The following is a 22,677-nucleotide window of genomic DNA, read 5'->3' as shown; positions in this document are numbered from 1 at the left end:
TAAATTTCCTAAAATTTTTTCAGCAATCAGAGAGTCGTTATCGTCTGTGGATCGTCCAGAAAAACCTTGCTAAAGCATTGCTCAAATCTATTGCAGCCTGCATCAGTCGGGGTGGGGGTCACCAAATTCGATAAGGTGGCTTCAAATGACGTGATTACATACCACTATGACAACTAAGAATATTAAACGTGAAAAACTATACCAATTTTGGCGCACTCTCCAATTGACTTTCCGTATTGAACCACCATCATTTGAGTTCTGCTGCTGGCACTTCTGAATGAGAGAAAATTTATATCACGCAAAACGAAAAAGTCACGGGCAAAAATTAACCGCGAAAATCAGCATAACTGACAAACATCGGACATATTGCCCTCAAACGCACGGCTGGCTCCGTCAGTGGTTAGCCACGGTTTAGAGATGCTAGCTTTAGCTCAATTAAAACGACGCGAGGTGAGCACAGCCAAAACAGTTTCGGTGAATCCCACACTTGGAGAGTAGCGAGCTGAAAAAGGCTCTAAGAGAAATTAATGCCCTCTGGACGCTAACTGTTAATCCCGTTTTTGAGGACGAAAAGTTAATCAGTTATACGAAAAATTGGTCAAGCGAAAAAACGCATAAAAAACCAACCGAACTAATAAAATTTCTACAAACTTCGTTGAGAGCAATTAAAAACGATCAAGCAAACATTTTGGTACAAAAGAACAAAGCGACTACAGTAATTGCTTCCAACTTTCTTAGAGTTAAATTAGAAAGCCCCTCCCCAAAAAACGAAGTCGGTCATCTCGCAGCAAGTCAACTCCTATATACATGTATATATTTATTGGAATACCGTAGTATAAAAAAGTATAGGTTATAGAACAAGAATATAGACTAACAGTCGCCAAATAGTACAAGATCCTGAACTCGGCTACTTATGGAGAGTGGTTAAAAAGTGCAACGAAAATTACGTTTAAATAACTCCACAAAAATAGTTGCTATAAACAAATTTTTGTGATTAAACCATAATAGCCATCATCGGCTTGCTCTTATCAATACATTTTTTCAAAAATGCGGGAAAAGATATGCAAAGCTGGCTTTCCTCTTCCGTAGAATTCTCACTTTTTTTCGGTGCATCGTACTCAAAAATGAAAAACACCATTGTGTAGCTCTCAGAATCTAGTTCTGATTTACATAAAAAACATAAACCAACTAATGTCGGAAGAATTTCTCTCGAACGACAGGCGGGTGGAAAAAATTTGACCCCACCGTGATTCGAACCATTGACCTCCCGCTTCATAACCATATGCACTACCCACTGTGCTATTTGTCCTTTATTTTTGCTTTGCTGCAACCGAACTCATATTAGCAACAAGCTTTACTTTGGAGTGAGAGAAATAGATATCACTCAAAAACGAAGAACGAAATCGTGAAAAAGTCACTTGAGAAGTCAAAGAATGTTCTAGAAGAAAAGCCCAAAATGGTCAAGCGAAAAATTTGATTAAAAAAAAGACCAACACGTTTATAATAATTCGCTCAAGAGCAATTAATTATCAGAAATTTTAGAAAACAATTCAAAAGAAAACAGGGTTTTTGGAACACAGAAGGCTTAGATAATACAGAGCTCTTAAAGAAGCGAAAATCAACAATAAAAACCAAAAGAATGTACAACTGAAAGCAGAAAAATGTATTATTTTCTAAATTATAGAGTTTTGTTGCCACTTATTTCACCAGATCTAACCAGTTCAGCATTTTCAACACCGCGCAGAATTAAACGAACCGGTTCTATGGAACGAAATTCAAATCAACCACTTATTGAAAAGTAAAGATGGAAATATTCCTTTTAATGTAAAAGCTTTTTAATGTATTCTTTATATTGTTATAGAAGATCGGTCAATATAACCTCCTCTAGTATAATGCAATAAAAAAGAATTTGAGAGTTAAAGTTTATGGATAGCAAGTTGAAAAAACTTGATACAAATCTTCATATTTTTTTGGAAATTAGAAAATTACTTTTTATTTCTGTGTGTTGCCTTCGAGGGTTCTTTTGTAAATAGAAAAACTAAATAGAGTACTGATTGTGCAGCTCCTCGTATGAAAAACAAAGCTATTTGATAAAGGAAAAAAGTTTTTTTTTCAGTTCACAAAGTATTACGTTTTCTATCTAAAAATACTCTACAGCGAGAAAAAAGTCAACCTAAAACGCAATGTCTTTCAAAACTGCTAAAGGAGAGCCTTTTAGGACGTTCCCGTACATGTTAGACAAAAAGAGGCAGTGTGCAAAAATTGTTAGAAATCTTGAAAATTTCAAAAATTACTTAATGTTTGCGACAAACTGCGTCTGTAAATATGTCCAAAACCACGATTATTTTTCTTAAATCCGGCTGGTAACACATCTGCGAGATCTTCACAAAAATATAATCATAAATGTCAAATATTTTTCGAAAAACTTCAATAATTTTCATTTCAAAATTTAGTGCCAAAATCGCAGCTACCAATACAACTACCTCAAAAAGTTCTCACTTAAATATTTAGAAAAAACAGAGAAGACCTGAATAAACTATCACGAACCTTGAATAAATATTAATTGCCGAAACGAAAATTTTTAAAGAATGTTTTTTTTGGAGATTGGATTTCTATTTTTGTGCGTTATGTGGGTGGTGTGTGGGTTTGTAAGGTTTGTCTGTTTCTGTGTCTTTCAAATTTTTCTACGCTTCTCTTTCAAGACTGTGTTAAAGGGTTTTCTTTTTTGTCTGCCGAAAAAAGACGGCGTATTTTTTGGTACAAACAGGACAAGTAATTTTACGATTTCTCTCACAGAAATTAATGGTTTGTGCAACCTTGAGAGGTATGTTGGAACATAGTGTGCTACGCATACTCGCACGAGTAATCTTGTCGAATAGTCCTTAGCGTTTCATCCATGAATATCCGGATATTTCACGCATAAACTATTTTTGCGCACATTGTTCTTGAAGAAAGATCAATTCAAAGAAGTGAAGTTTCACCGCACATTTTCACAAGTCAAGACTGTGAACACATTTTACAAGCGGCTTTACTGTCGGTTCTTTCCCGTATTCTTTCGTCTCGTTCAAAACGAGACATTTTATCAGAATTTTTTTCTCTTGGTTTTCTTTCTTGCATTAAAGTATGATCTCTAGGTGTCTGTAATAGGTAAAAAGAAATATTGGAACATTCCTAGGCACTGAAAGACACAACGAAATCGTATTTTTGTTTCTATGCTTATCACATTGCGTTTTATTGCATGATTTCTCCCGAAAGAATTTGTATCTCAACAGCTAAACTGTATTCTGTGAAGTAACTATTAAAGTAACTTGACGAGGTTCTATTCTTTCATTGGTGTGGTTCCTATGCATGTTGAAGGCGTTACCCATATGTTTGTGTGCGTGGGTGGTGAAAAATTTTCGGAGACAACAGGTGGCCAAATGAAAACCGATTAGACGCTAAGACACTTCATCGTGGTGAGGTCAACACAGTATTCTGTTCTATTCTGTCATCACATTCAGTTTTTTTAAGTTTTACCAATACTTCTTTTTTAACAACAACGCCTCAATTTTAAACAATTCATTTAATTACTGCCATTGACAATATTTCTTGAGTTAACTTTTTATTAAATAAAAACACGCTTTATCAGCTACCGAAATTGCAGCCAGTGAGAAGAGAGCGCGAGCGAGTAAACAAGTAAATTGACACTATTCTGCTTACAAACTGCAGTGAAGGGAAAAGGGGAAAGAAAAGTAGGAAACAGAAGCAAAACAGTTGCTGTGAAAAATATTCACAACCCGAGAGCGGGGGCGCCAGGGAACGAGGTGGGAGGGGAGGAGAGGGGGGTTAGAGGGTCACAAGATTTTTCTTATTGGGGGGGGGGGGGGGGGGGGGTGCGGCGGTTGTTTGACACTAAAGTGGTGAAACAGCAATAGCAGTACTTCTTGTAGTATAGTAGTAGTTAACACTTCTAGTAGAGTTCTCTTAGTGTGAAAGTTAGAATAGAAGTGAGTGAAAATGGGAGCGAGAAAAAGTGGAAAGGGAACGAGTGAGAGACAGAGGGGAAAGGGAAAAGAGTGAGTGAGTGCGTGTGATTGATAATATTTTAATCAAACAGCTGTGGCCAATATCAATCGGAGAGAGAGGAAATTGGCTGGCAGAAGGCTCTGTTTACCCATTAAACAAAACATCCCAACTTGCAATAATTTTAACTCTTGTTTAAACACAAAATTAATATCGCAGAGTGCGAACACAACACAACCGATCTCTCAAAACGCATTAAAACACCAGCCAAAAAACAAGAAAAATCACATCACATTCTAATACTTCACACACACACATATAATACTTATTCTACTCACACGCACACGTCAATTAGGAAGTAAGCAAGAAACATTAAAAGTATTAAAAACATTAAAAGTGTCCCGAAAATTCGCACTAATGCTACGCTCCGTTAAGACAAATTTATTAAATTTATTTAATGAAAAATCGCAAAAAACCTGCCGCTCTACAAGCTTTAATAAAAACCAGCATATACCATATTTGAATTCCTCCCTTATTGCTTGCTAACTATGCTATAATACAGTGACATTTTTGTTTGAAAAAGTGAAAAAAGAGTGAACAGAAAAGCATATTTGCTCGTAATACAAAATTCATGCAGAATTCAAACAAGAGTGCGACATTTAAAGAGGCAAATCCAAATTTGCAGAATCGAACAAAACCAAACATGGGGACAAACAAAAAGTGGAAAAATCATAATCAAACAAGTACCCAGAAAACATATATACTTATAGTCGGGACAAACAAACCAAAACAAACTCGTCTTTTGAAGACCAAACCAAACACAACCAACATCAGTCACAATTAGTGATCAAATAACGATAATAATCGAAAATCAATTCATTCAAAATAAATAATTTAACGACACTAGTGTAAACTCAAGCACACAAACTCAATCAACACAATATTTACAAAACTGACTACCGAATTGAAGTGTAACCTTTTAGAACACAATGAACGAAACTCAACCAACGCGATGAAATTAAACTATCTTTTAATGTTTCACTAATTTCGGTGGATGTTTCACTTTTATTCAGGCACAATTTTTCACTGCACTCGAACATTAGACTAAATTACGGTTTCAATATTTTTCTATAAAGAGAACTCAATATATCGTAAAGAAATTGAAGAATTCAAATTGAAACTAAAAATTTTGCATTTAATTATGATGTTACTATTTCAATTAAGTCTGTAAATAAGGCTATAAATAGCTGCACGGATTGAAAAGGGCTCAAAAATCTAATTAATTAAAAAATTTTCTTAAGCAATTAACATATTTCTTTATCAAATCATATCCTCATTAAATAGATGATAAAAAATCAAGGTCGCAAAAATTTCCAGAAGATACTTATTTTAAAATTAATTTAAAATAGCGTAAAAATTAATCAGAAAATGGGTCTTCAGCTTAATAAACTGATTTAAGCAGATTTATTCAGAGACCAGTTATACAGTGAAAATTATACCATCTACCTCACTGATAGTTGCTCCCAATTGGAGCGCAAGATACTAAATAAGCAATCCAAACAAACGAAATATTGCAGGCGGCTTAGGCGTAATCTTGAGTCAGTGTTCTCCAATTATTAAATTAGCAAAAACGAAAGCCATTCGAAGTGCCCTCATTCCAACGAATGCAAAAAATAACTTTTACCAGTTCAATTTGAAAAAACTCATATACCAGAATGTCAAAAAAAACTTCTGGGTGTGTGAACAGAAGTTGGAACAAAAGTGAGCCAGCCTCAACGTCATAAAATCTTAAAGGAGCGTCAAGAACATGGCTACTATATGGTGACCAGACAGTAGATCGAAAACAAAAAAAAATTGGACAGTATATCGAAATTATTATTCTCTTTGGCTGAAATTAGGCATCACCACAGAGACCATTCTTCGCAAGTAATACCCATTCCTTTGCGGCCCATGGGAATTGATATGAAACTATGTCAACCGATCAATCTATCACGACCCAACATTCATTTTTCAATCTTGGGTCCTAGAACCCTCCGATATCGCTACCATGACACCTAATCTTTTTAATCAATTAACCACTAACACTCGTATTTGATTGATTGATAGCAAAATGACTAACAATATTTATTGATGAACAAAATGATGACATTTGCTAAGAAAAGGTATGAAAGTACTAGGAGCAGCATCTTGATTTTCCAATACATAACCATCAGTTTAAAACTCGGGGTCTATTCTCACCAATGCATTTTGCATTAATTTTCAGGTTTTAATTATTTTACTTTCTCAGCTGACAATTGAGGACTTCTAAAAGAAAAAAAAAGCTGAAATCATTTCTTCAAATCAATTTGGATACTCCGTTTTTCGCTGTTTCAATACAAGAAATGGACGTATATAAGAGATAAGACGCCTAGTATTCAAAACTCCATTTTGTCAAACTTTTCTGAAAAGCGATTTAAAAAAGAATTCGGTGTTCAATACTATTAACACCGAATTCTTTAATTTACGAAGAAAAAGTAATTTCCTTTTTGATGCTTTAGTCGATATGTTTTGACTAATTTTAGTCAATTTTCTTCAAAAAAGGTTGGTAAAAACGAGCCAACATACAATTTAAAAAAATCAAATCTTTGTCGCCATCACTTATCGTGAAAGACGTTTGAGAGGTCATAACTCGTGTCGAAGAAAACGAGCAATTAACTCGTCGTCAATGTCAACCCAGAGATATCTAAATATCTAATAAGCTCGCGTACTTTTTAACAGAGCCCGAAAATATAAATGACAATGTGAATACATTTTTATCACACAGCCCCCACATTTAATCTCACAAACTAACAAATTTATACGTATTGCAAACGTATTGAAAATTAGCAAGGTTATATAAAATTGCCCATTTTTACCCCGCCAGTTTTGATTAATGAAAGCCCCCTAGGTTTCATTTCTTATCACCTGACTTTTCAAGCCACTTTATTTGCTTGATTGCCGAAAAACAAACAATCAAGCCATTTTATCTACTAACTACAGTCAACACCTTGGCCTGAACAAATAAACATTTCACGGGTATTTCATTGCGAAAGAGACGGAACGGACTCGAAAATTGATGAATTAATTAGTTTCACAGACATATGAGATTATGATCAAGTGATTAATTATGACGGCCGCGTTTTTGATCGGTTATAAATATTGCAACAATATCTAAACTTGGCACAAGCTCAAAAATGACTATTTAAGTTTCTTTTTAAATTTAGGAGCCAATATTATGGGCAATTTTAAAATTGCACCCCAAAACAAAACATCCGAACACTTCTGTATAATGATAGGTAGTATATGTTAGTCTTAGTCATTTGTGATAATGCAATTGAATAAAAAAGTACTATGCTCAATCAGTTGTAACTTTGTGAAATAGGATTTCTGGAATAAATTTTGTGTTAAAATGCTATACACAATCAGTCAAATCTATTCATGAAATGGCAAGGAAGTACAATATCACAATATAGTTACATGGTACAACTCGTCATTGATAACTCAACAACAAACATAACCCACTAACGTCGGAAAGATTGCTTTTGAACGACTACTGGGAGCTATAATCTATTGCTGCTATCTGAAGACCACAAGTTACAAATTGCGATTTAAAAAAATACGGGGGGAAAACGCGTCAAAAAACGGCCAGCTACTTCTTTTCTGTCAAATAACAGTTTAAAGTCATTGGATGGATGATCGAAAAATGGCGAATGAAAAAGAAAATTCTTTCCCTCAACAATTTTTCTATCACAGCACTTTTACTCACTTTCGCTTTAAGCTTTCAAAAATCGGCCTGAAGAATTAGTGCTTACTTTAAAAAGAAACCGGTAGAAAAGCATTACTCTTCGAGTGGTAAAAAAATGAGGACGAGTACAACAAACATCGCTTCAAACATCGTTTGAGAGGAGTTAAAAATGTACATATCTTATTCGTCAACCCCCCCCCCCCCCCCCCCTGTGATGTGAGAGTTAGCACTATACCTGCCACATTTTGTGTTTTTTAACAAACTACAATTTACTGCAATAAGATGTAAGGGCTGGGTTGTAAAAATGAACCCCTAAGCCGTGAAGAGTCAACAACAAAAATCAAAATTGTTTTACGGAATTTTTACTCCTCCCTCCCTGAGAGCAATTTCTCCATAAGCATATGCGAACAAACTAATGTCTCATTTTTCCAATCAACTGTTTGTACGGCTCACTAAGAGGTGGGACTAGTCATTTTTTTTTCAACATAAACGTGTCTAAGTTTCAATTATCCATTTAAAAATGATCTTATGCAACCAGTGTGTGTCTGTAAACCGTTGAGGTAAATTATAGAAAGGTCATTTATGGACGATTTTAAGGACTGGAGATCCTTAAGATAAGGGTATACATTTTAAAAGAGGAACTGGGGACAAAGAGGTTCCCTCTTATTGCTATTTCCTCTCACTCATTTCATCAGCCCCCTTTTAAACATTTGGTCGCACGCGCGGGCATAAATATATCTCAAAGGGGCCTGATTACTCAGGTAATTAGGTTAAATAAACAATAAACAGCCAATTATACCTGAACATTAACCACATATAAACATTTCGCAGCCTGCTATTGTTTCTTTCTTTAGATTATAAATGATACACAAAATAATGTATATACACAAATTTTGATAAACAAACCAAGTATAGACATCGACATTGAGGAAAAGGAAATGTTTACCATTCAAGTGGAGTAAACAAGTCAAATTTGTTCAATCAAATTTAAGACCAATATCAACAACATGCGACCTGTTATGAAAATATTTCCAAAAAAGGCAGTACAAAAAACTAGAAGACATCTGTAAATTACAACAAAACAGTGTTCATCATATATTTTCGAGTACCAAATAATCTTAGATTTCCGTGTATTGCATGCGCATCTCCGAACATCGAGGTGCTTTCGTTTTACGAGATTTTAGCTCCTAGTTGTACGCAAATTGAATTTAGTGAAAGCAACTTTAAGCCTCTATCAGCAACTATTTGGGTGTGGCAAAATTCGCTGTTAAGACAGTAGTTATATGACAATGTGCTCAATTTTGCCATGACACCGTAACAATATCGGTCAATATCCAGAATCCAATAACAAGGCAGCACAGATCACCCCAAACAATGCGGAGACATTTGTCTATTGCAAAAGGGAGTATTATGAGTAGAAGATTTAAATATATTGGGATGAATTAGTTCTTCTAGTTATTGCGAAAAAAATGTTCTTCTACTTTTGACTAAATCATATGTCGATACTACGATCTTCGATACTTCATGAGATTATTAAATTTTTTATAACCCCCACACTGCAATCTGACACACAAGCTGTTTGTAAAACAATTCTCAACAATTAAGAAAATATACAGCACCCCTTTGTTTACCTTTAAAGCTCTGTTGACCCTGTCATCTGAGGGCACAATGGGAGCAGTGTTGATCTGTCTGTCTTTGGGAGTGGAGGAAGAGAATTTGTCTACTGAGAAGAAATAGAGCTCCATGTCTTTAAGCTGAAAACAAGTACAGGACGTGAACTACAAGCAACACAACTGTTCCAGTTTCAACAAATCTTTTCGTTTTCATTAGCAGAGTAAACAAGGTAATAATTTTTTTTTTTCACAGACAGTCATTTGTGTTGCCTACTAAGAGGTTCCACTAACCATTACAAATTACGTATACCATTAGGCACAAAGAAAACAATGAAGGCTCGTATTATCATGTGCGCGGCAAAGAATGTCCCCACATTTGTATTTAATGACATAGAATACATTGAATCACCGCATTGGGAAGTCTATTGTATCAATATATTCAATTACACAAAATTTTTTATTTCGACAGCGAATAAAAAGCGGCACAAAAACAAACAATCTTTCATTAAATGCTGAGATGTTAGATTTTAACCAAGAATACATTCGCTGCTCTCAAATTAACTTCAATTAGAATGACACTCACTCATTTGACCTTAACTCTTTAAATTAATGTAAGGAAAAGCCTATTTCAGTAAGGAAGTGAGTGAGTTAAGTCATGTGTGATCAAAAATTTTACCTCGCGAATGAACAAAAAAACATAGCCGGAAGACTCCGGGATCGCCTCGATTAAACATAACGTACACCAGCCGACCACTAACTGATACAACTATCAACTTTATTGTAAAGTTAAATTTGAAACAACAGCTGGACTAAAAATATCAGGGACAAAGCAAACTATGAAAACAATTTCTTGAAAAATTTTTAGTTGCAACTCCAGAAGAATGATAGAATGTCTGGTATAATTTGATTTAGTTCATTCGATTATCAAAAGATAGGATAAATATAACTGGAAAACGGAAAAAGTCGAGCAAAAAGGTAGTTAAAGAACAAAACCTAAAAAATCTGTTAATTTAACTAATAATCTCTAAATAACTCCTCTGAACGCACCCTAAAAACAGCTCCTGCTGACTTGTTGAGCACATATGCGACACACAAAAAAAACACACAAAAAAGGAAAAAACTTACAAAAACCGCAGAACTTAATTTATTTTATAAAAAATATGTGCCATAAAACCTTTAATTGTTTACACCTACTTACTATAACCTTGTAAACAACTGTAAGTGAGCTCTACAATAATTTGAAAAACAGAAGAACGGAAGATTAAAGCACCAAACTTCAAAACAGAGAAAAATAGTGAAAAAGTAGACTTAGCCTATTTCAGGTTGTTAAAATAAACTTAAACTGATACTGCTGATACCAAAGGCCAAGAAAACCAACAAAAAGACTAATTTCCACCAAAATAGTATCCCCACACACTGAAAACACGCAAAATAAACAAACAAGTCTTCTCACAAAAATCACTATTCTCCTCAATTTTTCAGCCATTAACCTTGACGAAATGAACGAAGCAGGACAAATTTTGACACAATTCAAGTATTTTCATTGACTAAACAAACGACTAGACCTAGGAATGACAAAGACCAAGAACTGGAACTTGAAACCTCAAACAATGGGCAATACAAAAATGCGCTCAAAAGAATCCACCGACAAACGGTCCGCATTCAGTTGAACAAAGACAGCAAACAACTAGACACACCTCCACCAAAATAGTAGAACAAGAAGAAATACCGCCACGAATTTCACGTATCCAATAACCACAACTGAGAACTGGATTCTGCCTGCCGCTACATTCTTGAGTAGTATCTGTAATGTTGATAACTACTGTCACAAATGTGAAGTAGCACATGACGTAAACAACATTTTGAACTGCAGTAAGAACACCACCAACCTGAAAGTGATTGAACTGAAGGAAAGACCATTAGAGGTAGCCAATTGGCTGGACTTAATACTATCAGTCTAAGACGACCAAGCTGCACAGAATAATACGCCTTCCTTGCCCCTCTCCCCGATTTTGACGATGCCCTCCTGGCCCCCTAACCCGGAGACGGCATGTCATTCACCATGACGTAGATGCAGACAGCTCGCCGCACCACAAGCAAGTTGTGGATAGTCAGTCACACTAATACTAATATATTATGATACAGATGCAACTAAGGTACAAGTTAAAAACAGTAATAAGCGCTGATATCCCGCCAAAATTGTCTGCGAATTGCAGCGCTGTGCGAACAGCTACAAGAACAACAACTAGACCTAAAGATGACAAACCGATTGAGAAAACCACTTCGATAAATCTGACCAAAAAAAGAAAAAAAAATGCAAAATATAAAGTCAACATGCCGCATGTCTAAAAATCCGAAATCGAGAAAGCTAAATTTTGTTCAAACACTGTTTTCCCACTCTTTAAAATAAGAGCGAAGAATATCTATGCCGCAATTGTGATTAAAATGCTAATAAATTTTATTTAAAAAATTATACTGGAATATACAAATTTGATCAAAAACAGTGAGAATCAGTGTTATAGAAACAAATATTCAGAAAACAAATCAGAAAATATTTTTTTCTTTACTGTTCACGAGTTTGTTTACTTTTGCTTCCTCTTAGTTACTATTATAATTTTTAAAATGTTATCGTTCAATGAGCTTCGACATAAGCAAAACGGAAAATAATTTAAGACGTACGAATTAAGACAGAACCAAAAAAAGTGAGATTGATTGCTCTTGAACGACTAGTGGGAGCTCTTATCAATTGCAGCCTGCTTCAGTCGGGGGCGGGGGGTGGGTAGTGGTGATGTAGCCTGAACGGGACTAAGAAATTCACTAGGGGCTTCAAATAACCTCATTAGAGTTTAAAATACACCACTATTTAAATAGAAAGATGGCACCAGTTTTGTCGCACTTATCAATTGCCTTTTTGTAGTATTTTTCGCCACCAATTGAGTTCAGCTGCTTGAAATTGCGAATGAAAGAACATTAGCTCACGCAAAACGCAGAAAATCAAGGGCGTAAAAGTCACTCGAATAGTCAAAATAGACAAACACGTTTACAATAATTGCTTCTCTTCGAGAGCAATGAAAACTTACACTCAAAATAGTAAGACGTCACAAAAAAAAATAATTTCATTTCTTTTAAACCCTAATTTATTATTTTCGTGGTTTTTCTAGAGAATGAGGAAGAATAACAAAAATAAAAAAACTTTTTGCTTCTGTCTTCTTGATCAAACAATTTTTTGTGTGAAAATTAGGGCTATTATATTGTAGATTAATTGATTCAGCAAAGGCAGTATTTGATCAATATTTAAACTTAAAAACACGATAAAAATAGGCAAAAAAGATTTAAAAAATAGATAAAAAACTTCAGAATTAACACCAAACATAGCCGACAGATTGCTGGAAAGTAGCCGCCGTTGACGCCATTGGGATTGAAACAGAAAACGAAAGAAGAGAAGATACAATTGACAGAAGTTTCAAAAAGTATTCTTATTCGGTGTGCAGCGTCAGTTAGATTCTAAAACTAATTAATTCAGCTTTTACACCTTAAGCTATTGAGCTTAATATTAATATCAGCTAGCAATCGCTCTAAGGAACTTTCATAACCTAATGCACTATCACTTAAAAACCGGTCTTCATCGGCTTATCCCCTATTTTTATTTTGCTCTTTTGACATTGACCGTATTCACTGCATTGCGTACTTCAATGCGTGAAAGAATTTGAAATCCATTTAGTTGAAACTGTGAGAGCGGTGAGCCAGAAATTAAATGTGAAAATCGTGACTAATGTAAAACAAAAAACATCACCATAAGGTAAAGCGAATAAAAAAGGAGAGCGTCTAAAAACATCCACTGAGAGGCTGACGGCGGTCATCGATCAAATCAAAAGATCATTAAACTGCAAGAAGAACTAAATGGCACCCATGACTCCAAAATTGCATTACATTGAGAAAGCAAACATAACCGTCTAAACGTCGGAAGAATTTCTCTCGAGAGTCTAGTGGGAGCTCTAACCAATTGCAGCCTGTTTCAGTCGCGGGGGTGGAGCCTAAATGAGACTAAGAAGTTCAATAGGGACTTCAAATAACCACATTAGAGGTTAACACACACCACTATTAAGATTTAAAGAGAAAAATGGCACCAGTTTCGGCGCACTTTTCATTTAACTTTTAGTATTAAATTGCCGCCAATTGAGTTCAGCTGCCTGCAATTGTGATTGAGAGAGAATTTTAGATCACGCGAAAGGCAGAAAGTCAAGGCTGTAAAAGTCACTCGAAAAGCCAAAACGGTCAAGCAAAAATCTTTCGAAACACAGTTACTTGGTAACAGCTGTGAGCGAACACCTTGCCCGAAAATAAATTATAATTTCAGTACAAATCAATGCCTTCCCGTGCTTCTAGAAATGCAACTCAGTGACTAGTAAAAAATGCGCCCCAAAACAATGGCCTGAATTTGTATAGGTATACACCGCTATTTTCAAGGTTAAATCAAAACAGGGAGGCTCGGTAATGTGCGCACGCACATATGGTTCCGGCCCCGCTCATCCACATTCTTGACTTATTTGGCTTCCAAATGCTGAAGAGATAGAAAACTTTCAAAAACATACATATCGTTCCATAAACAACCAATGGAATACAATAATGCCACCCTAGAGGGCCGATGAACGTTGTTGATAATATGATTACTAGAAAGGACAATAATAAATATCAAACCACAAACATTATTTACGACCAAAACTCGATTTCTAAAATAAATAAAATCATAACAAAATCAAACTGACATCAGATAAAACCTAAACCAAACAATTTACCCTATACACCATTAGAAAAAAATGGGCCCTGTCCTCAATGCGACTGGTTAATAGGTCAGCAAAAAAGAGCAAAGAGCTGCGAAGTTCAAAAATAGGTTTCTATTTTTGAAAAGAATTAATTTCACTGAAATCCCCTAAATGTTCATTTATATCTCCGTAGGAAGCAATTGAGACAAGCCATTATCCAATGTTCAATTGCGCAAAATTTCAAAGCTAATGGAACCTACGATTATTGTTATAAATTAAAAAGAAAACAAAAATCTTATAAAATGTACAAAGACAAACAAAAACTCAAATGTTTTATGAAGTCTCGTAGTAACAGCAGTAACAAAGCCGAGTAAAAATATCTGAAGCTAAAACCGTTATAGAGATTAAATTATAGGTCACTGGAAACGGGTTGTGACCCGTGTTTACAGAGACTGAGCTACAAATTGATCAAAAACTTAATTTAAAAAAGGAAGCCCAAAAACCCAATTGTGTTTTTGAAAACAAAAATTTTCAAAAGTTAAAACGGACTTAAGATTTCAATAACAGTGATGGATTAAGTTGCAATACCTCAGGAAGCCGATTGGGCCTGTTAATAATAAGACTAAGTCACGAACCCACAAAATAACAACAAATATATAAAGAAAACAAAACTTGAAACAATTTTAATAAATCACACAGTTCAAGGCACTTTAATTGTAAGCTGTTACCCCCAAGAGGTGTGAATCTTCACTTCAAAGTTTGAATCAACAAAAATAATTGAGACCTCGAATTAGTAAGATTAAGTTACATGTTACAAAAATGAAAGCCAAAAAGATACAGTTGAAAAAACTTTTTTTAATTTCAATTTTAAAGTCATTAAAACAAACAGCTATTAACTGAATTCTCCAACTAGGTTGAGTTATGCGTCCTGGCAAGCAATTGAGACGTATTGTTATTAGTTATATGGCGAAAAACAACAAAAAAAGACAAACAGGCAAAAACAAAAAAAAACATTAAATTTTGCGAGATAACTGTGTCTTAGCCCAAAAAGCATAAACTATATAATAAAAACAATTAAATAATCAGATAAGCCTTTTTCTATCTGATTTAAATTTTCTATCAGATATGCTATGCTTTCTTTCAATTGCATTTGTCGAAAATGCAAAATTTCGACAAGGAAACAAAATGGACTCATAGAATATGCAGTTATGCTAAAAAAAAATGAAATACCGTAGTACCAAAACAAAAAGACCATTAGTTGAACATAAAACCGTTAAGGACATTAATCGATAACCCAAAGGAAATTGGATTCTGCCTGTTTTTACTAAGACTGCGATCGAAGTTGAGAGAAATGAGATAAAATAGTGGCAATGAACAAAAATTTACCGTGTTTTCTTAAAACAAGTGTATTCAAAGTCATAACATACATTAGATAACAACCGAAAAAAGTGTCAAGGTTCATTTATACCTCAAGAAAAACTTAATCTTTGACCTGGGACAGTAAGTCATTGGGCTACAAAAAAAATAACAAATGAAAGCAAAACAAGATGTAAAAAAATTTTACGAAAACAATTGGTCAGAGGCATAGAAACCATGCCCTTAAATCTGAAACCGTAATATAATCTCGTTGGGCCTCGTTTGTTGTAAAAAGTATCTGTCATTATTAGACATGACAGCCCTCAATAGAAATGCTTAAGTAAAAAAAAGGTACATAACATAGCTGGCAGATTGCCAGAAAATAGCCGCAATAGCTTTGTAGATCTGCTGTCTCAAAAAAAAAAACAGTAAAAGACAGACCAAAAAATTCGACTTTTCATTGAAGGCTGATATGTTTTTGATTAAAAATCTGTATAAGTTTTTGCTGCCTCTATTAGATGCTCTCAAATAACCTTCATTTAGAGTGACACACACCCATTTGACCTTATCTCGTTGAATTAAAGTAAATAAAAGTAAATTTCAAAGTGAGGAAGTCATTTTTGAGAGTGAGGTAAGTCAAGTGTGACCAAAAATTTAATCACGCGAATAAACAAAAAAACTCGCTCCACTAAGAGCAAAAATGACGTCACACACGCACTTTAGTTGAAATTGCATGAACGAATGAACAAAAAGCTGATTTGAAATGGTTGTGACGTCATATGGTTGTAATAAGAATCGCAACGAAATAAAAAACATAGCCGGAAGAATTCCAGAAGCGACTCGAAGCATCAAAACTTCACTAACACAACCGTAAATTCAGCGGAAGCCACTACCTTTCGTGTTAAACCATTAACTCACTACCTCTCCAGGTCTGCTCTAAAAATTGGTGAAACTTAAACCACTGTCAACAAGAGAAACAAAATGCAGCAAAATTTTATATTATTGAAAACGTTTGGTATCGTTAAAAAATGAAAAAATATTTAAGGAGGTCAAAAACATGATAGTCTGAAAAAGCTGACAAGGTTATCAATAGCCCTCAAATAATTCATGATTCTAATCTGAAAAAGGTCGCGAAAGCAAACGGTAGATAATAATCTTAGAAACTAAGTTAAATCTTTTAAAATAGCTCAATTTTAAGAATCAGAAAACACCTATAATTACACTTCTACTAACTGCAATTAAGACGAAAAACAACACACACCTGTTCCTTGTTGTACCAATGCTAGACAACAAGATTTCATACTAATTCAAAAAACATATTGATCATAGAAGCAGCAGAGAATATTCAAAGGCAAAAAATCGTTTTAATTAATACCAAGGCCAGAAGAAGCCTGTAGTAAATAGTCATTAGTGGAAATTTTGGAAAAAGCTTGCTATCAAACTCTCAGTACTGCCTCATGTGGAATGAAATCAATTGCAAACCAAAGAAATGACTGAAATCTAAGAAAAAGCTGAAATCATTCATTTTTTACAACTGAACAAATCAATAAACCGAAACAAAATGTAAGTGCCAGCAAAAAGCTACAATGATACTAACTAGAATGTGAAGAATATGGGCAAAGTGTAAGGAACACCGTAACAAAAAAAACATTCTTGATTTTTGAAAAGATAACTAGTCATCCGATACACAGATCTATCCTCCTGAAGAGAAAAAATAGGAAAAAACAAAATTCATAAATACGAAACATTGAAACATTTTGCAAAAAAATAGTCAAAGAACTTTTAAGTTAAGACTGCATTTATGAAAAAGTTTTAAGGTTTTTTTCAAAAATTAACGACAAAAATGATTTTTTTATTGAAACGAAATTAAAGTCCCTCATGTTGCACAAAAAACTATTTCTAGCAATTACAACGAAAATAAAAAAAAACTGACGAAAACCGGAAAAAAACTAAATCGGATTAGCATATGTACAATTTTATAAAACAAAAATACATCGAGCTGGAAAGAGGCGTTGAGTATAGGAATTATCAAAGAGAAGTTGCCATATTAACTGATTTTTGACTAAAAGACGGTTAAAAGATCCAAAAATGAAGAAATTAATAGAAAAAAAGCCAAAAATTAACTAAAAAATCAAGAATTATGTGCCAATTTTCAACTTGAAACGCATTTTCAGGCTCTGCAAAACACTGTAGCATCAATTTCCGAGGTTGACATTTTAATATAGTATCGAAAAAAAAATTATTTCTACAAGAAACCAAATTCAAGCAAAAAAACTGGGCCACTTAGACGAAAAAAAAAACGGCTAAAAAGGGTTATCTATATGTGCAATTCAGTCGAAAACTACTTTTCATAGTCAAAAAGTCATTCACTAAACCCAGCTTAAGATCAAAAAACTCCTCGCTTAGCGAAAATCTGTTCACCAAGACAGCTTTTTTAACTTTCGCTTTTAGGTCATAATGCCGCGTGAACAAATCTACTTCCTGTAAAAAAAGAAAACCAATACTCCTCTTCGAGTCGTAAAAAAACCAAGAGAAGGCCAATAATAGCCCCAGCTATTGCTGTGCGGCTATTAAAAAACATTTACATAGCGGAAACATTTTAAAAAGTCGTGCCCCATTAAAATCTAAAAAAAATTTTATGGCAAGGATCCATGGCGATATCAACATATGGTCATAATCGTCAGGCGGTGAGTGACCCGCGATGGTCATATGGTCAACGATATCAGAATATGGGCACAGTGTAAGGAACACCGTAACAAAAAAAACATTCTTGATTTTTGAAAAGATAACTAGTCATCCGATACACAGATCTATCCTCCTGAAGAGAACAAAAAATAGGAAAAAACAAAATTCATAAATACGAAACATTGAAACATTTTGCAAAAAAATAGTCAAAGAACTTTTAAGTTAAGACTGCATTTATGAAAAAGTTTTAAGGTTTTTTCAAAAATTAACGACAAAAATGATTTTTTTATTGAAACGAAATTAAAGTCCCTCATGTTGCACAAAAAACTATTTCTAGCAATTACAACAAAAATAAAAAAAAATGACAAAACCGGAAAAAAACTAAATCGGATTAGCATATGTACAATTTTATAAAACAAAAATACATCGAGCTGGAAAGAGGCGTTGAGTATAGGAATTATCAAAGAGAAGTTGCCATATTAACTGATTTTTGACAAAAAGACGGTTAAAAGATCCAAAAATGAAGAAATTAATAGAAAAAAAGCCAAAAATTAACTAAAAAATTAAGAATTATGTGCCAATTTTCAACTTGAATCGCATTTTCAGGCTCTGCAAAACACTGTAGCATCAATTTCCGAGGTTGACATTTTAATATAGTATCGAAAAAAAATTATTTCTACAAGAAACCAAATTAAAAGCAAAAAAACTGGGCCACTTAGACGAAAAAAAAAACGGCTAAAAGGGTTATCTATATGTGCAATTCAGTCGAAAACTACTTTTCAAAGTCAAAAAGTCATTCACTAAACCCAGCTTAAGATCAAAAAACTTCTCTCGCTTAGCGAAAATCTGTTCACCAAGACAGCTTTTTTCACTTTCGCTTTTAGGTCATAATGCCGCGTGAACAAATCTACTTCCTGTAAAAAAAGAAAACCAATACTCCTCTTCGAGTCGTAAAAAAACCAAGAGAAGGCCAATAATAGCCCCAGCTATTGGTATGCGGCTATTAAAAAACATTTACATAGCGGAAACATTTTAAAAAGTCGTGCCCCATTAAAATCTAAAAAAAATTTTATGGCAAGGATCCATGGCGATATCAACATCAGCCCAGATGTTTCTACGTCTAAAAAAATACTCATTTGTTCAAATGGTTGCAAAACAGATCAATTCTTTAACATAATTTTTCAGTTTGTCAAAAATAAAAATGCGTTTTATATATTTATAGAGTTTAAATTTGCCAAAAAAAACTGGCAAAATTATAACTCCAAAAGACTCTCAAAGCCAGTGGGTGTACAACTAGCTCATTTGTCAGCTTAAAAAGAATATGGCCGCAGTTTTGAGCATAAACTCTAGCGAAAAAACTCGGATCGAACAATTTAGCATAAACTCTAGCCAAAATTTAGCATAAACTCTAGCCAAAAAACTCGGATCGAACAATTCAGCAACCCTCCTTTATATTTAGAGATAAAATTAATCACACTACAGTTAACAATTTGAACAAATTTTAGCAAAATTGACAAAAATCAGGTCACAAATACCGAAAATGTGAACAAAAACGGCTGTCTAATATTCACAAAACTTTAAACCTCAATATTTCCCTATAAAACGTGAAAATTGAAAAAATCTTTTTCAATTCCAAATTCTACGCTGGACGGGCTTTTTAATGATACCACTCACAACTCTCTACGATGAATATATCGATGGGCCAAAATTGTCAACCAAAAAAACCATTTGAGGATATAGTTCCTCTCCCACTAAAGTGGGTCGGAACAACAACATCAACAGCGCCCACATAATTGCTTAAAATTTTATTTGAGAGAAATTAAAGCACCGAATACTACCGTAATAAAAACCCTTTGCAACAAAACCAAGCAGTAACTTCAGGAAAAAAACAACAACCTTTTCAGTGGCTTGGTTCCGTTCTGCCACGACATGCTGTAATTCTTCGTCTCTAATATGTGCGACTGTCTCCTTTGTTTTCATGACTCTATCTAGCAGAACTGCTCCTGCCTTCTCAATGTCGAATCCACTGGAGGCATTTTCAATCTGCTCCAAAAGTCTATCAATGCTCTAAACATACACATGAAATGTCAATTATTTAATACAAACTTGCAGAACACTCTTATTGTAGAACAACGAATACCTTAAAACACTGAACAGTTTCTGACGCTCAAAAGTTTCCACGAGGTGAAATAGGTCAATGAAGAAACCGTACAAGCGCAAAACTTGCTTCCGCAAATTTCCGATTAGAAAAACTACCGGCAATTGAATTCGAAGATTATTTGGAGCCATTGTTCAGTGAACAATGAACAACATGCAAGTTCCTTGTCCATTCTTCATCATTTGCACCCTTTGCAACAAAACCAAGCAGTACCTTCAGGAAAAAAACAACAACCTTTTCAGTGGCTTGGTTCCGTTTTGCCAAGACATGCTGTAATTCTTCGTCTCTTAGTATGTGCGATTCAATCAAAAACAGAATTGAAACGTAACCAACTAACGTCTGGCCAATTGCTCTCAAATGACCGGCGAGGGGTTGGCTTAGTCAACAACTAGCCACGGTTTAGTGTTCTCAGGGCAATACCTCTTTATCCCGTTTCTGAATACGAACGTGAAATGAGTCAGACGAAAAATCGGCCAAGCGAAAAATTGCATAAAAGACAAACAGGAAATAATATATTTGTTACAAATTGCTTTTGAGAGAAATTAACAATGGTTTCCTAAAAAGTGCCTGTTAGATCATTTATGATAAAAAAATAATTCAACTATAACTTATTGATAATGAGAATCAGAGATGATGACATTACGCTACATAACAGCAGCTGAAGTGCGGCATCAACAAAGAGAGAGAGAGAGAGAGAGAGAGAGAGAGAGAGATTGAGAGAGAGAGAGAGAGATAAAACAAGAACGAGAGACAGGAGGAAAGGAACCCTAACCGAAAGAGAGAGAAAGAGACCGAAATATCTTCCATGATTGGATTCGACACTGCAACTTCCAGTTTTTTAACCTTGTTAATAAATAAATCATATAGAAAATAAATGAAAAAGGTAAAATTAAAAAACTTTACAACTTCGCAATAAAAAAATCAAAACCATTTCTTGCCTCGATGAGTTCTGTCAAGTAGCCCATCTGCAAGACATGAAAAAATTTGTTGGACAGTAATGGTCGTTAAACTCAGAAAAGGACAAAAAATATTGAAAAAATGTGGAACAATATGCAAATTTTAACAAAATCTTGCTAAAATTCAAGACATTAAAATCTTAAAAACTAAATTATTGTCTCAAGAGACTATCCGGTATCCCTATTTAAAGCCTGAAACAGCTTCAAAGGCTCATAAAGATCCATACACTTGGAACATAAAAAATTTCCAAAAATTTGAAAACTTTAAATTTTCTCCAAAAATTACTAAAACTGAAGTCATAAAAAATGTTGATCACCATCACATTAACTCTAGAAACTATGCAGCAGCTTATTATCAAACATTGGAGGAGGTGCCAGGGCCTCTGGTGCCGAAAAAATCAAAAACAAGAAAAAAAAACTGCAAACAACTGCTTAAATTGCTTAAATTCGTGATATTAAAGTCTTGAAGAATATTCCATTATATCAATAAATTATGCAGTAAGATTTTCTCAAACCCTAGAGGAAGTTTCGTGGCCCTTGAGTCCAGAAAATATAGGAACAAAAAAAATCTCAAAATGACCTCTTCACATTGAGCAGCAGTTCCTAATTACTATGCATTACAAACGAAGCTACTGTTAAAGTCCAATGTTCGAAAACAGAAGTCAACAATCAGAAACGGAGGTAAATGCTCGAACAGAAAGAAGTCAAAAGTCAAGTCATGAACAAACTTGCTTTCTGCTAAAAAAAACCTGTAGAATCTCAATACTCCTCTTCGAGTCGTAAAAAAGACCGACAGGACTAATATAATTGCTGACTATCCGGTATCCCTATTTAAAGCCTGAAACAGCTTCAAAGGCTCATAAAGATCCATACACTTGGAACATAAAAAATTTCCAAAAATTTGAAAACTTTAAATTTTCTCCAAAAATTACTAAAACTGAAGTCATAAAAAATGTTGATCACCATCACATTAACTCTAGAAACTATGCAGCAGCTTATTATCAAACATTGGAGGAGGTGCCAGGGCCTCTGGTGCCGAAAAAATCAAAAACAAGAAAAAAAACTGCAAACAACTGCTTAAATTGCTTAAATTCGTGATATTAAAGTCTTGAAGAATATTCCATTATATCAATAAATTATGCAGTAAGATTTTCTCAAACCCTAGAGGAAGTTTCGTGGCCCTTGAGTCCAGAAAAATCTAAAAAATGACTAAATATTTCAAAAACTAAAAATTTCAAGTTTTACAAAAAAAATTTGCTAGAACTTGTAATATTAATCTGAGACAAACAAAAAATTTCCAGTAACTAAATATCAAATCCTAACGGAGGTTTTCTGACCCTTGAGGATCAAAAATACCGGAAATCGTCGTGCATTATAATCT

The 22,677-nt window shown here is 34.3% G+C and overlaps 1 protein-coding gene across 4 annotated transcripts in view; it reads right to left on the bottom strand.

Annotated features, from left to right (window-relative positions):
- The window catches only part of LOC142337856 (uncharacterized), a 77,846-nt gene that overhangs the window by 33,311 nt on the left and 21,858 nt on the right, over positions 1-22,677 (bottom strand). For all 4 annotated transcript variants that reach the window (XM_075387447.1, XM_075387448.1, XM_075387449.1 and 1 more), the window contains 2 exons: positions 20,079-20,249; positions 9,397-9,519 (listed from right to left, as the gene is read on the bottom strand). In XM_075387447.1, coding sequence (XP_075243562.1) covers positions 9,397-9,519; positions 20,079-20,249 — 294 coding nt within the window. The remainder of the gene's footprint in view (positions 1-9,396; positions 9,520-20,078; positions 20,250-22,677) is intronic.

The sequence above is a fragment of the Convolutriloba macropyga genome, chromosome 4, assembly GCF_964194025.1.
Source record: "Convolutriloba macropyga chromosome 4, txConMacr16.3, whole genome shotgun sequence".
NCBI lineage: Eukaryota > Metazoa > Xenacoelomorpha > Acoela > Convolutidae > Convolutriloba > Convolutriloba macropyga.
This window is presented reverse-complemented; position numbering and strand designations above follow the sequence as displayed.